The sequence below is a fragment of the Ascaphus truei genome, chromosome 2 (genome assembly GCF_040206685.1).
Source record: "Ascaphus truei isolate aAscTru1 chromosome 2, aAscTru1.hap1, whole genome shotgun sequence".
In the NCBI taxonomy this organism is placed as follows: domain Eukaryota; kingdom Metazoa; phylum Chordata; class Amphibia; order Anura; family Ascaphidae; genus Ascaphus; species Ascaphus truei.
This window is the reverse complement of record NC_134484.1, coordinates 362153490-362169621: the sequence shown is the minus strand read 5'-3', so window position 1 is coordinate 362169621 and position 16132 is coordinate 362153490. Positions and strand designations below refer to the sequence as shown.

Genomic DNA, 16132 nt, shown 5'->3' with positions numbered 1-16132 from the left:
TTCTGTGTTGCCATCTGCAGCTGGCTTCGAACACACTGTGAATTAGCAGGAAAGTACAGGGCTTCTTAATTCTGCTTGGGGGATAGCAGAATATTTTTAACATTTGTTATGAAGAAATATTTACAAACAAAAAAAGAGTTAATAGTGTATTTTTTTCCCCTACTGAACAGATATTTAACACGATAAACTTAGTTATTACTATAAATTTCCTAATATTGTAATAGTAATAACTGGCTAGTAAATGTATCTTAGGCCTCGGCCATGTTACCTGCTTGCTCGCTGAAGCGTGCTGACGCTCGCTCATGCTTGCCACTGAGCCCCTAGAGCCGCAATTAGAGCGGCCTTAGTAGGGGCTCGCCTACGCTTTCGCAAGCGCGCGGAAGCGTAGGTTTTAGGCAATTTTAAAAATCAAGCGCTTGCCGGAGCGCAGGGCCGGTCACATGAGCGGTTCGCCCAATGAGGGCGATCCAGCTCCGTGACGTCACTGGCCCGCCCCCGTCCCGACGGCGCGCAGGGTAAGCAACCGCAAGGCCAGGGAAAGCACCCACTGCAAGCGAAGAGCCTGGCGAGGCCTTAGATTGAGAAACAATTACTAAAAACAGCCATTTATCCTTTACAAATGGCATTTTTTTTCTCTGTCATAAAACAATTCGGTTCAGTATTTTGCATTCTTTTAGCAGCCACATTACTTAGTCATGCAGTCTACTACTGTATTCTACTTCTCGTAGCCTGCGGACATCCACAGGTATACTGTACCCCGAGAGAGCCCCTGCACAAGCACTGGGCCTTGATGTTTCTGGGAACACGAGGGGCCTTATTTTATAGATGCCAAAGCGGCGGTTTTCCATGGGATTCTTGTTGTTGTAAACGGACGCTTTTCTTTACATGTAAAAATGATTCGAGGCAGTGATTCTACATATGAATTATTCTTACCGATTAGGTTAATGAATACAGGAGGATAGGAAGCGGCAATAAGATGTAGGGAGCAATCTAAACAAAAGCAACTACGAAGACATTTCAACTGAGTTCTGATAACTGTATACCACTATACATATTTTAGATAACACTTATTAAAAGCTATACTTTAATCTAATTCATCTCTAGTTGAGGGACTCCAAATTAATATATTTTCCATTTTGTTTAGATATAAAATACCTGCGTGCACACCGCTAGAAGGGTATCTTTTCATGCTTTATTATGCCCAGTCACCAGTCTATAGCTATACACAGTGTTCGACAAACCTATACATTTGCTCGCCCCGGGCGAGTGGATTTAACCCCCGGGCGAGTAAATATTGGCCCAAGCATCACACGTTTGGTACTAGGTGGCGAGTAGATTTTTTGGTGATTTGTCAACCACTGGCTATACAGATATATGTTTGAGCAGTTACACCTCTAGTACAAGAATTAACCCCTTTGCTGGCCTCTCCACCAGAAAACGGAATAGCTAACTTTAACCAATCTCTTCAAATCAGCGCTTGTGAGCGCAGAAAACCCTGGACACGCAATCACTCATTTTCTGAGCTCGTGTTCCCGAAAGACAAAGCGCGCGATTAATCCGCGAGGCATGAAGCGCCTCAAGTAAACGACAACCACCCAACACGGCTCTGAACAAGCTTGACTAAGAAGACAAACGTACCCTCCAAGCCAAGAATAATACCCCCATGTTAATTACAAACACTGGTGAATCTTGAGCTACGGAAAGCTCATGTATAACAAAGACGAAAAAACTTTTATGTTGGCTCGATAAAAAAAAGTGTCAACCTGTAAACATCTATAATTCTCCAAAACAAACATAGCCTGTAGAGCTGTGTACCATCAATTACCATGCAGGGACTACTGCTGGCAGGAGAGCCTCGTACTGTACAGTCATAAGCAGTGAAAGTGTCCGATGCTTAGGAAGTATGTAAATGGAGACGAGATTAATGTGTGGGGAAAGAGTACAGGGCTGGGTGATACAAACGTAGCAGATGTTATTGCACCCGTTAAAGTGATGTGTTGCTTTATCGCCAGGCAAGTTATTTAACCCCTTTCAGTGCCCACATGACGTACGGTGCACATCCACAAAACTGGCACCCCAAGTGCCCCTCATGACTTACACCAGCGGTGCGCAAACTGGGGGGCGCAACATTTTTTTCGTGGGCGGTTGCAGATGTCCCGCGCTCTTCCACAAGGCATTTAAATTAAATGCCGGGGGACCGCGCGAGGCCTCTGCAACCTCTACTTACTGGGATTCAGCCGGCTTCAGGACGTGTGACAATGGCAACGCGGCGTCAAATTACGCTGCGGGTCACGTCACACGACCCCGCGCGAGGTAAGGTGGGGGAGGCCAACGGAGGAGGTAAGGCAGAGGGGGCGCCGCAAAAAAAGTTTGCGTGCCCCTGATTTACACCATATGTCATGGTCCTTTGCTTGTATTGTAGGGGCTGTAGGTGAACGCGTACTATATTGAAGGGTTCGGCCTGCCCGCCCTCATCCCAGTAACGTGCGGTGGCCGGAACTTAAACAGCATCACATGATCGCTCCGAAGAGCGGTCACATGACGTGGTGGTGCTGGACGTTACGTGCCCACGGTGGCACTCAAGATGTTAACAGTAGCACTATTGAAAACAATGGTTAAAGAGGTATTTTGCGGTAACAGGGGTTAAAACGTCTGGTACTGTATATCTGTACAATAAAGCAGCAGTAAAAATAAATGGAGTGTGTCTGTGAAGTGTATTTAATTTCACTGTTGTCAGCACCAACTCAAAGCAGAGTGGCGCAGCCATAGTTTATAAACATGTTTTCATCAAGAAAGTGGAACAAGTCTTTCATGCCTATTCTTCTAGCATCAATGTTTCAAGAACAAGGTCAACAGATGAACTTATCTAAACTCCTTGGTCAATGCTCTCTTAGCTCTGTATGATACCGTATAAACCATGCACTGCATTGTAAATGTCTGTTTTCTAGCTATGGAAACGATTATTATGCACTTAACACTATTAAAACAATTGCTCCTGCTGACAACCTTTTGGGAGAAAGTCTACCCTTTTCATGTCTATTCGGTAACTCTGGGCGATACGGTGAAAAGGTCTGCAGGTCACGTCTGCTTGGACTTACCTTTCTTTAAAGTCTTCACTGCCAAAGGTTTAGGAGAAGCCACTTTAGCAGCAAAAAGAATGAATGTATGTATGCATATATTTATTTATATATTGCGCCAAGTGTGTACACAAAACACTTAACATACAGTAGATAAGTATAGAAAGCAGGGAAATGACACAAATCGGTGATAAGTGCAAATAGATCAGTAGAAGGGAGTCCCTGTCCTGAAGGTCGATAGCACAATGGTTGCAACACCCGCAGTGTTTTTAACATTAAAATGACTGACAAGGCATCCTAATTACATATAAAAAGGGTATAGAAGGCGGCACCTGCAACCAAAGCAGATGGTCCGTTCAGCCCAGCGGTTGCCGACTCCAGTCCTCAATGGCCACCAACAGGTCAGGTTTTCAGGATATCCCTGCTTCAGCACAGGTGGCTCAGTCATTCGGACTGAGCTACTGATAGAGCCACCTGTTCTGGTGCAGGGATATTTCCAATACCTGGCCATTGAGGACTGGAATTGGCCACTCCTGGTTCAGCCCAAGTGAATTACGCCTCTGAGCCCCAACAGCCGATCAGCACTACAAACACCTAGATTTTGTCCTTTATATTTTCGGCATTGAAGCAGCAAAGCGACCAAGTGGGATGGGGCGCTTATGCTTCCAATTAAAAAGGCAGTAGTATTAAAAATAAATATATATATAAATTTGCACATTGCTCTGGCTCACTCTCTTCAATTCCCATTATATCTCATTATCAAAGCCTTTAGTAGTATGGCAAATAAAAAGATATTGCAAAAACATGTTTGGAACTCCCTTTCTAATATCAGCGTGATGAACTTGGTCACAACAGCTTTGTAACTTTGCTGCAGTTCTAACTTGTACCTTTAAAAAGGTGAAAACAGTGTATTCCCTCCTGTTGTAACAAGTGACAAACGTATCAAACAAATGAACCATTTCAAGGGCATCTGGGCTTAATATGCCTCATTTAAGTGGTTAAAGCTCGGTTTCCCCCACGACCCAAGCAACAATTCAAATCAACAATGTCAAAGAACAAAAGGTTATTTAAACAGAAAAGTATAACAAAATGACAAACCTGCAATTGGGAGGAGGGTCCAGAGTGATATCTGCCAGCTCTTTCTGAATCCTGCATGAAAAAAACAAAACAAAAAAGCCTTGAGTCAATTAGACGGCAAACCCTTAAAAATCAACCTGCTCTCTACAAAACAATGACGTGGTTTGCGAGATTAGGTGGCCATTGTGTTTTCCCTGGAGAGAGCAGAAACAGTAGTAGCTATACCACTAACTACTTCAGGAACATTGCTGTAGATGTATATAACAGTTACCGACATCTTTTCATTTTAGGACTGTTGTCGTTTTGCTTTATCAGTGCTGTGAAACTTAAAGGGGCATTTCCTCTTGCCCAATATTTGTTTTAATAAATGCTGCCGTTCCTTGCCTCCACGGCAATGCAATTATCTACGCTGCCGATGGCTCCGGTCTCCCGTGATCCTACGCAATATGGTGCCTATGTCAAAACAGGAAGTGGTATCAGAAACATTACAAATCATTAAAAAGGGCAGAAAAAGTGGAAATGAAAAAGAAAATGGAGTAAGTAGGACCGTCTTAGAAGTGATCATTAGGCAGGGAGTGTTGCGTTTCTGTGGGGAAGAGGTCTCTGCTCTCTGGTTTTTATTTTGCTTGGTGACAAAACACTTTTTAAATAAATGAGTTTTAACTCCTCCTTTGCCGGATAGACCAGATAATAAAAAGTGAGCTAAATGCCTTGCATGCCTCTCTGGCAACATATTGGGGTTAAGTGGAAATATTTTGTAATTTTTTTTGACATGTGCTATAAATCTTCTCAACACACTTGGCTGATTGCCATAACATAACAGGTGGGGCATTTATGACAGGGACACTTGGACCAGTGCATTCTCATACTAATGAATTGCATGCATATTTATTTGGTGGAAAATGTGCAGTTTCTTGATAATGAAGCAATCAATATTTTACATCTGGTCTTATCTGAGGACATAGAGAAAGGTTACTCAAGTTGTAGACTACCGCCCACTTTGTCATGGACCCCAAAGGACTCTGGGGGCGTCTCTCTCCCAGCAATGGCATGTATGGAGGAAGCCAGACAGTGTGAGTGTCCAGAAACTAGTCCACTGTGAGTAGCCATGACTTGACACACAATCTTTCAAAACAACAAAACCCAGAATTAGGATTTTAATAAATGACACTCCCTAAAGTCTAAGAAGTCACGGATACTGGGTTTGAGCTAATCAGATTGCGTTTTTATTTTTTGTGGATGGGTACTTTGTCTTGCACAGCTCATCTACAATGGTCAGGCAACTGTAAACCGCTAGTGGTGCCTGCAATCCATTTCACAGCTCCAGTAGAGGCGTTTTAAAAGAAAATACTTTGCCATCCTCTTAAAAATATTTACCTTCTGCTATGCAACGAGTGATCTCCAATTGCATTGTTATTAATACTCAAACATGCCATGTTTCACCCGCTCATCGCTAGACTTTTAATGTGTGTCTGGGTGAGTGTGCGCGTGTAATACACACAAGTATATATAAATATATATACACACACACACACACACACACATATAGAATCCAATGCACAGCCGGCACACCATATGCAAGTAAATAAGTTTTGGTGCTTATCCCATAAAGCAATAGCAGACCATACGATACCGGTTGCAACACGACATCAAGGGACAGCACGCAGGTAAGTAAATCATAGATTTTCTATATTTGATAGAAGACACAAAAAACGACGTTTCGGTCCCCCAGTGGGACCTTTCTCAAGGTGGTGCCTTGAGAAAGGTCCCACTGGGGGACCGAAACGTCGGTTTTTGTGTCTTCTATCAAATATAGAAAATCTATGATTTACTTACCTGCGTGCTGTCCCTTGATGTCGTGTTGCAACCGGTATCGTATGGTCTATATATATATATATATATATATATATATATATATACACACACACACACACACACACACACACAGTTAGGTCCGGAAATAATTGGACATGATACAAGTTTTGTTATTTCGGCTGTGTACCTAAATACATTTAAGTTACAGTTAAATAATGAACACTGGCTTAAAGTGCAGTCTATCAGCTTTAATTTGAGGGTATTCACATCCAAATTGGAGGAAGGGTTTAGGAATTACATCTCTTTAATATATAGCCCCCTCTTTTTCAAGGGACCAAAAGTAATTGGACAATTGACTCAAAAGCTGTTTCAAGGACAGGTGTGGGCTATTCCTTTGTTATTTCATCATCAATTAAGCAGGTAAAAGGTTTGGGGTTGATTCCAGGTGTGGCATTCACATTTGGAAGCTGTTGCTGTGAACCCACAACATGCGGTCAAAGGAGCTCTCAATGCAAGTGAAACAGGGCATCCTTAGGCTGCAAAAAAAAAAAAAAGTAACTCCATCAGAGAGATAGCATTAACATTAGGAGTGGCCAAATCAACAGTTTGGTACATCCTGACAAAAAAAAAAGAACGCACTGGTGAGCTCTGCAACACAAAAAGGCCTGGACGTCCACGGAAGACAACAGTGGTGGATGAAGAAAAACCCCTTCACAACATCCAGCCAAGTAAAGAACACTCTCCAGGAGGTAGGCATATCATTATCCAAGTCTAACATAAAGAGAAAACTTCACGAGAGCAAATACAGAAGGTTCACCACAGGGTGCAAACCATTCATAAGCCTCAAGAATAGAAAGGCCAGATTAGACTTTGCCTAACAATATCTAAAAAAGCCAGCCCAGTTCTGGAACAGCATTCTTTGGACAGATGAAACTAAGATCAACCTGTACCAGAATGATGGGAAGAAAAATGTATGGAGAATGCTTGAAACGGCTCATGATCTGAAGCATACCACATCATCTGTAAAACACGGTGGAGGCAGTGTGATGGCATGGGCATGCATGGCTTAAAATGGCACTGGGTCACTAGTGTTTATTGATGATGTGACAGAAGACAGAAGCAGCCGGTTGAATTCTGAAGTATATAGGGATATATTGTCTGATCAGATTCAGTGAAGTTGATTGGACGGCGCTTCACTTCACAGATGGACAATGACTCAAAACATACTGCGAAAGCAACCCAGGAGTTTTTTTAAGGCAAAGAAGTGGAATATTCTGCAATGGCCGAGTCAATCACCTGATCTCAACCCGATCGAGCATGCATTTCACGTGCTGCTTTTTGGGTACTGACCCGTAGACAATATCTCAAGTGAAGGATCCTCTGGATTTCAAAAGTGATTGAGTGGAAAGACGTTTCTATCCGGACTGGAGGTTGATGACGGCAGCTGATGTCCACGAAGCCATCTGCATCCACGAGCGGTAACATGTACCCTAAACATGCCCTGCCTGTTTAACTGATATTTCTGTACGTGTCTCTATTATCACAATTTTGTGTTATTTTATAATCATTTACCTATTTCCACTAAGAGTCGTGCGCCGTGTCTTTTTTTCTTTATGTTCATTTGCCGAGCCATCCCCTTTGACAAGCAGCAGACCCTTATTTCTTTGTTGAAGGTTACTGTATGTATTTGACACAACTTTTTCCTCGCATTCACTTTAGTAACACGTTTGTGTTCTAATTGCTTTCAACATGGGTGCACTTATTTAGAGAAAGATCTTGGTATTAAGATTTGTTTCTTCTTTATACTTGAAGTTGAATAATATATCTTTCTGTAGAAGATTATTTCTATCACTTTGAACACAGTTGGTGGGCATTTTTTCTTTTTTGAACCACTGCTATATATTATTATTATTAGAAAAACAGGACTTCCGTCCAAAAAGGTGCAACAGATATATGAACAGGTATATTGTATAACAGGTCCCATATGTAATGGATACATATTCTTTGCTTGAATTATTAGTGAGGACAAACTGCTTCTTAAGGATATATATCCCAGTCAACCTTATAGACTGTTCATGAGTATGTGACTGCCTATATGGCTTCCAATAGTGGGATTTATAATGTGGTGATTGTCCGGTTTTATGGTGTGTCCCCCTATACTAATAAATTAACCCTTGATGTGCTGGTCCTGCTGTCCGTCCTTGTGCTGTGCTCCACATTCCTCTCTAGAGGCTTTTTTCCTTCCTATTATTATTATTAGTCCTCAAACATTTCCCTAAATTCGCAAATCCTCACTTTTACTTATGAATGTAAGCATATCAGCTACTTATGTTTATCTGTTTGACTAACAGCTTCATAATGACTTTGCAAACAAACAGATGTTGAAAGACAATTATTGAAAAACACTTATACAAGGGTTGATTTTTTTCTTTAGAGGTCTCAGCCACATTCAACCTATTAAACATATCCCTGTCCTTTGCTAACTTCTGTACTAGGCAGGAATTCCTTAATATAAAGCATAATATACTCAGTGAATGAGAGTTGACAGATATGAGGCCAGTTTCACGAATATTAGCCTCAGCAATCCAATAATCATGGCGTCCGACTTCAAGGGGGAAAAAAAACCAGTACTTATCCTTTATAGTATATTTTTTGTCTAAAACCTCACTGATTTAGTGTGTCTAAAACCTCACTGATTTAGTGTGTCTAAAACCTCACTGATTTAGTTTAGATATAGTGTGTATATATAATCTCAAATGGACACCTAATATATGCCAAAAAAAATAAAAAATGTTATTGGTCAAACATTACGGCTACCTTTTGGAGCATTGAGGGTAGCCAAAACATTGGTCCAATAAAAGACACTTTTTGTCTATTTTTGGTGCGCCTAGCCAATTGTTATTTTTGTATAGTACCTTATAGGTACTCTGATAGCAGCACCCTCCCCAGTAGTCTGGTCTATGCCAGGGGTGCGCAAACTTTCCCCCCTCCTGGTCATCCCCCTCCTAACCTTGTCTCCGGCGTCATTTGCCGCAGGGTCATGTTGCCTTGGCAATGGCACGTGACCCCTGCAGCGTCAAATGCCCGAGGCTGCGGTCCCAGTCATCACCGTGACACATGCTAACCGCGATCTTCAGGAGGGAGAGGTTGCGACGGGAGGGGGCGTGGTCGGGTTTGTGCGGGGGCGTGGCCATCACCTCACGCAGCTGGTTCGCCCTCACGGCTCCGTCGCACGTTCCACACTATTTTTTTGAGTGTGTGGAATCTTGCAGTACATCGCGGCTGCTGAATGTGCGCCGACGCATGTACTCGGCCCTGAGCGACTGGGGGGCCGGTGCTTGTTCGCACAGCGCACGCCGTGGCAGTCACTGGGACCGCAGCCTGTGGGAAGTTGCAGAGGCCTCGTGCGACCCTCCAGCATTTAATTTAAATGCCATGGGGAAGAGTACGGGGCCTCTGTAACCGCTACGACCCCCCTGGAAAATCTTGCACCCCCCCAGTTTACCCACCCCATGTCTATACTATCTGTGTGCTCCAATCCCTACACATTGATATCTATTATTTTGATATATATCTCCCATCTCCACTTCTCACTTTATGGTGACAAATGTGCTATTTTATTGAGAGAAGGGGAGTAATGAACAAGAGAGAAGCCGGTCACACTGCCCCCTCCTCATCCTGGCTGGCCACAACATGGCCGCCTCTGCCCTTAAAACCGCCTCCCTCACTACGGGGTCTCCTGCCTCGCCCCTCCCCTCGGTTCCCCAACGCAGGGAGCCACGGGGACCCCGGCTCAGTGCGGCAGGGGCGCGCCCTGGCACCCCGGCCCGCCAGGGAGCCCCGAGAAGTTAACATGCAAATGAGATGGGGGACGAAAGGGCGGGGCGCCGACATGCAAATGTCATGGAGGGGGCGGGTACTTCATATGCAGAAGAGGCGTGCGCTTGAGGACTGCTCGCGCGCACTGTTGGTGTTCGCTGCGAGCGCGTGCGCCGGATCCCTGAGCTGGATGAGGGCGAATTTAAAGGGGAAGTGGATCATTTGTTGTGCACTTTTCCTTCTTCTCTCTCCGTGTATTATTAATATTACTTCACATTCTCGCGTCCCCCACGGGACAGAGTAAAACACCCATTCCGTGTGTCCTTTAAGACACACGGTTAAAAAAATAAATAAAAAAAATACCCCACCTGCTATAAAATAGCTCCCTGAATACCCCAATCGCCTCGCTATGCACAAGATGCGCCTGCTTCAGTCACCATGACCTCCAGGGCCCAGTAACCCCTCCGTTGCACACAACAGCATTCGGCGCGTTACTTGGCCCCTGTGGTGGCTCTGGAGGGGGGAGGGAGTATAGCAGAGGAGGGGGATATAGCAGAGGAGGGAGGGGGTATAACAGGGGGGAGGGTGGTACAATAGAGGGCGGAGGGTGGTATAACCGGGGGGGGGGGTTGTATAAAAGAGGGGGAGGGGGTGGTAAACAGAGGGAGGGGTGGTAAACAGAGGGGGGAGGGGGTTTTCAATGCTTCACACCTTAAGTGATGGAGGTCTCTGTAAAAGCATAACATGGCACGAGAAAGGGGATAGTGCTCTAGCAAAGGAACCTCTGGTATCATGTTAACATACAGGCTTGGGGGTGGGGGGGTGCTATCCCTTCCAGCTGATTCGTGCCATGCCCCCCCCCCCCCTATTTGCACACAAAGCATGTTGAGACTGGCAGCCTTGCGCCGAGTGCTAGGAGGAGGGCAGCTCCCCATGTTTGCGTTTACCTTTTGGCGCTGGTGGACAGGAGCTTGGAGTTCTTGCTCATGCTGACTTTGCTCTCCTTCTTCTTGGTGCTGGAGATGTTGCCGTGGCCCGGGTCCCTCTCTATCTGCTGGTTGGAAGAGGTTGAGGAAGAGGAGCTGGTGCTGGCCCTGGAATCGTCATCCGACATAGCGAGATCACACACAGCCTACACCAAGCCAGAGAGGAGGAGGAGGAGGAGATGGGTGACCAGATGCAATATCCTCCCCCCCCAAAAAAAAAGAATACGAAAGGATTTCAAATGTGCTTCATCGGTGGAGCCCACTCTGGCCTCTGGCTATTTCTTGGAAGCAGTGTTGAAATGCATGTCTTGTTGTTACCACCCCAGTTGTCTTGTGCTTGCAAACAGTTGCACTCACACAATGCAGAGACTCCTGTCTGCAGCAGCTCACACACCCCAGCACTCTTCCTATACACGAGGCGGGGGGGGGGGGGGGGGGGGGAGGCGGGGTAATGGGGGATTTAAATGCAAAGGAGGATCCAAGAGGTTAAAAGGGGAGAGGAAAAAAAATAGGTTTCTGGGTGGATTCAAAGTGACTTTAAGTGTATTTGGTCTGCTAACTTCTAGCCTGTAAGACCGTCATACTGTAGGGATCAAACTTGCAACAAAGATACAGGATTGTGAGGCTGCTTATCTCCCAGCTCTGCAACATCATTTATTAAAGAAATACAATCCTATGAATAGTAACTGAACACTTTGTCCTTTGATCAAAGCTGATGCTATTGTTTTTTTTATTGTGCAGCATAAAGACATTAATAAATTACTGTGTGTGTGTGTGTGTGTGTGTGTGTGTGTGTGTGTGTGTGTGTGTATACACTGTTCAGAAATTCCCTTTTAGTTTTTTTTTGCCATATCTTGCAGAAAAATCACAACATTTTCATGAAAAGGTGAGCAATTGTAGGTCTGTCAAAGTAGATTATTACATTTAAGAATTATTTGATAATCTAATAAATATTCCTTGAATTGGTGATAGCATGATGACCTCATCAAGTACAAAATGGTGTTTAGCGAAGAAGATAAATACGATAAATGCTTGAGACAGAGCAAGGATTATGGTCAAAAACGTTTACTGAGAGGATGGTCACTAGGAGGACTAGGACTAGGAAAAATGAACTTGTAAAACGACGTATCCTTAGGAGTTGGAGCAGCTGGATCAACGCATTATCGATTATATAATCAGAGAGTGGTGTTCTCGTCTTCGGGAGTGCGTTTCAGCAGGAGGACATTTTCAACACATACTTTGAACTCAAACTTTACAGTAAAATTAGATTATAACATCTTAACACATTTATGACCTACAAAGGAAAAACTCCTATTTCTCGTTTAATGAACATGAACCTACTGCAGACCTAATACAGTGGCATAAATTTAATAAACATCAGTTGATTGTCAACAATGTGCTTCTTATCTACATAACAGACCTACAATTGTGCAAAGTTTAATTGGGGCAGAGAGAAATATATAAAATATGATGAAAAACGAACGGGGTTCCTTTTTCCTGAACAGTGTGTGTGTGTGTGTACATGTATGTATACGTATCCTCCCCAGAACGATAACTTTCACCCAGATTTACTAAACTGTGCAAAAAGTTTCCAGTGTGGTTTTATAGCTTAAAAAAACCTTTCCCATGTCATTTGCATTCCCATGTATCATAAGATGTTTTTGTGCTACACAGAAATAGAGTGGCCCATGCCTGGTAGAGTGGCCCAAACACAAGCAAAAAACAGGAGTAACACACTGGCATATTCAGAAACGCAGGAGTCCTTAGAAACAATATATCTTTTCATAGTCCCATATTTAGTGCTGAAATAAACAGCACTAAATATGGGACCACCGACTAAGAGAGTTTTCTTCTAACCCCCTGTGCGTTTTTACATGCACTGTCGTGCGACTTATTTTTTGTTTTGCTTGTGATTTAAATGCCAACAGATTAGTTTATAAGGCTGCGTTCCTGCTAGCGCTGAGCTCGCTAAGCGGGCGGCGCTTGGCGAGGTGACTTGCTCTGCTTCCCCTGCAGCGTCCCCCCCCCGCGAGCGCTTGCAAAAATGTAAAGGCCACCCAGCGCTCATGCTTGGAGAGCTCTCCAAGCATGAGCGCGCTCAGCGCCAGCGGGGACAAAGCCTAAGTCTTGAACAAAAGACACTGCTAGATATCAAAATGAAGGTTAAGAATAAATAAGGTACCCTATTGGTAACTATTATCTGGAACTATGTTTATTTATATGTACTTCACAAAGGAAGACAACCTAAAGGGGTCATTTATCAAAGTCTCTCGGCTGAAAAAGTGGGGAACATTCACTGCAATAATAATGCACTAGGCATAATTACTTTTGCAGCTGGTAGACATTAATAAATAACCCTTAAAAAGTTTTGGGAAGTCACTGCTTCAGATGGCAAGGATGTGATTGCACCCTTCAATACAAAGCATGATCGTAGGGCTTAGGGAAATAGTATCTGTTTGCAACTGATGAAATATAAAGGGTACAATCCATTAGCAATTGGCTATATATATATATATATATAGCTATTTTTGTCTTCTTTATCCAAGAATCTATCTAATGTTACTTATAACTGTATTTCTCTTCATTCCAATTTCAGATCAGTCCCATAATTCATTAAATTGGTCCCTTTGGTTCTAGAGGGGCCAGCAGTGCATTATAAATCAATGTTGTGCCCCCTCTGGCAGTGTAATGGTTACCTATATCATGCTCACTAAATGAACGCACACACACACACACACACACACACACACACACACACACACACACACACACGCATCAGGCAGAGGAGAGAGGGCACACTTGATCAAACACTGGAAGCCAGATGATTTAAGGATGGGGACAGAATCTCAGCCATGCTTACAGCTCTTTGTGGTCCTTCAAAGATGTAGGATGAGAAGTTGTCCTCTGTAGAGTTTACGTGACTAGTTGTTGTTAGCTAGTTTAGTTGTTAGTCTGGATAAAGGTTAATAGGTGGGGACGGAGGAGGAGTTTATACACTTAGGGTCAGTATGACAAAGGGAATATGGCTCTTTTTAGTATGAGATTAAGATATGTCTTCGGTAGGTTCAGGGTGTGGTAAAGCTTCTGCGGTGACAATTAGTGTGAGAGGGGGCTGTAGGGTTAAGTTACAGTAAACGAGCGACTTTTAAGATTAAAGTGAGAGTGTACAGCTAGTTTTAGTCTCATGGGAACAGAGTGAGCAGAGTATCCTTCATAGATAGCCTGTAAAGTAAGGATGTTTGGTGGGCTCATGAAGGGTGGGGGAGGGGCTTTATGTTGAATCAGAAGGAGATAGGGGTGGGGAGTCTCCCCATTCTGTAGGATATGGGGACAGGGAAAACATGGCCTTTGTAGGATTACTACATAGGATTGCCTTGCTTTCCCAGGATCAGGATGTATTGGGAAAGGGGGACACCTTGCAGAGTCCATGTACATAGAAGGTTCTTGCTCCTGTAGGATCACTATAGGGAAAAGGGTCTTGCTGCTGTAAAACATGCTGAACACGCTGGGTATTGGGTGCCTCCTGCTTAAATAGGAGGGTGTTCCTCTTACTCCTATATGATATTTATGGCAGGATACTGTAGGGTAGGGGGCCTTGCTCCTTTAGGATTGCCATAGGGTAAGGTGTCTTGCACCCTTTGGATAAATGATAGGATCCTGTAGATAGGTACTATAGATGGTCTGCATCATTAAAAGGAACGAAGTCTCGGTCCTCTTAAGATTAGGATGAGGGAGGCAGGTTTGTTCCTACCTGATCTGCTCTAAGATTTTACTTGAGCAGAGATCAAACAAATGTAATTAGACTTTTTCTTCTTCTAGATCAGAGCTAGGAGGTAAGCTTCTGCCCCGGGTGTCAAGGGAATACCCTGCTCCCCCTGTGTCACCACCCCCCTCTCCTCCCTGTGTCATGGTGCTGCTCCCTTCTCTCCTGTGTCACTGCCCCCCACTCCTCCTGTGGCAGGGTGCTGCTCCCTTCTCCCCTGTCACTGTTCCCCTCTTCTCCCTGTGTCAGGGTGCTGCTCTCCTCTCCCCCCTGTGTCACTGCTCCCCTCTCCTCCCTGTGTCACTGCTCCCCTCTCCTCCCTGTGACACTGCTCCCCTCTCCTCCCTGTGTCAATGCTCCCCTCTCCCTCCTGTGTCTCTGCCCCTCTCCTCCCTGTGTCACTGCCCCCTCTCCTCCTGTGTCACTGCTCCTCTCTCCTCCCTGTGTCACTGCTCCCCTCTCCTCCCTGTGTCACTGCTCCCTCTCCCCTGTGTCACTGCTCCCCTCTCCCCAGTCACCTGCTCCCCTCTCTCCTGTGTCACTGCTCCCTCTCTCCTCCCTGTGTCACTGCTTCTCTCTCCCCTGTGTCACTGCTCCCTCTCCTCCCTGTGTCACTGCACCCCTCTCCTCCTGTGTCACTGCTCCCCTCTCCCCTCTGTGCCGCCTCCTCTCTCCCTGTGTCACTGCTCCCTCTCCTCCCTGTGTCACTGTACCCCTTTCCCTCCTGTGTCACTGCTCCCCTCTCCTCCGTGTCACAGCCCCCCTCTCCTCCCTGTGTCACTGCTCCCCTCTCCTCCCTGTGTCACTGCTCCCTCTCCCATGTGTCACTGCTCCCCTCTCCTCCCTGTGTCATTGCACCCCTCTTCCCTCCTGTGTCACTGCTCCCTTCTCCTCCCTGTGTCACTGCCCCCCTCTCCTCACTGTGTCACTGCTCCCCTCTCCTCCCTATGTCACTGCTCCCCTCACCTCCCTGTGTCACTGCTCCCTCTCCTCCTGTGTCACTGCTCCCCTCTCCTCCCTGTGTCACTGCTCCCTCTCCTCACTGTGTCACTGCCCCTCTCCTCCCTGTGTCACTGCCCCCTCTCCTCCTGTGTCACTGCTCCCATCTCCCTCGTGTCACTGCTCCTCTTCCTCCCTGTGTCACTGCTCCCCTCTACTCCCTGTGTCACTGCTCCCCTCTCCTCCCTGTGTCACTGCTCTCCTCTCCCTGTGTCACTGCTCCCCTCTCCCCTGTGTCACTGCTCCCTCTCCTCCTGTGTCACAGCTCCCTCTCCCCCTGTGTCACTGCTCCCATCTCCCTCGTGTCACTGCTCCTCTCTCCTCCTGTGTCACTGCTCCCCTCTCCTCCTGTGTCACTGCTCCTCTCCTCCTGTGTCACTGCTCCCCTCTCCTCCCTGTGTCACTGCTCCCTCTCCTCCCTGTGTCACTGCTCCCCTCTCTCCCCTGTGTCACTGCTCCCCTCTCCCCGGTGTCACTGTTCCCCTTTACCTCCTGTGTCACTGCTCCCCTCTCCTCCTATGTCACTGCCCCCTCACCTCCCTGTGTCACTGCTCCCCTCTCCCATGTGTCACTGCTCCCCTCTCCATGTGTCACTG

At 45.5% G+C, this 16132-nt stretch overlaps 1 protein-coding gene across 4 annotated transcripts in view; it reads right to left on the bottom strand.

Annotated features, from left to right (window-relative positions):
* The window catches only part of UBE2E1 (ubiquitin conjugating enzyme E2 E1), a 70773-nt gene that overhangs the window by 49243 nt on the left and 5398 nt on the right, over nucleotides 1–16132 (bottom strand). The window contains exons 2-3 of one of the 4 annotated variants that reach the window (XM_075586940.1): nucleotides 10736–10920; nucleotides 4176–4226 (exon numbers count right to left, since the gene is read on the bottom strand). In XM_075586940.1, the coding sequence (XP_075443055.1) occupies nucleotides 4176–4226; nucleotides 10736–10902 (218 nt within the window). In that variant the 5' untranslated portion in view covers nucleotides 10903–10920. Of the gene's footprint in view, nucleotides 1–4175; nucleotides 4227–8979; nucleotides 9426–10735; nucleotides 11183–16132 lie in introns of those variants that run through there. The other 3 variants (XM_075586941.1, XM_075586944.1, XM_075586943.1) reach the window with 3 other exon arrangements.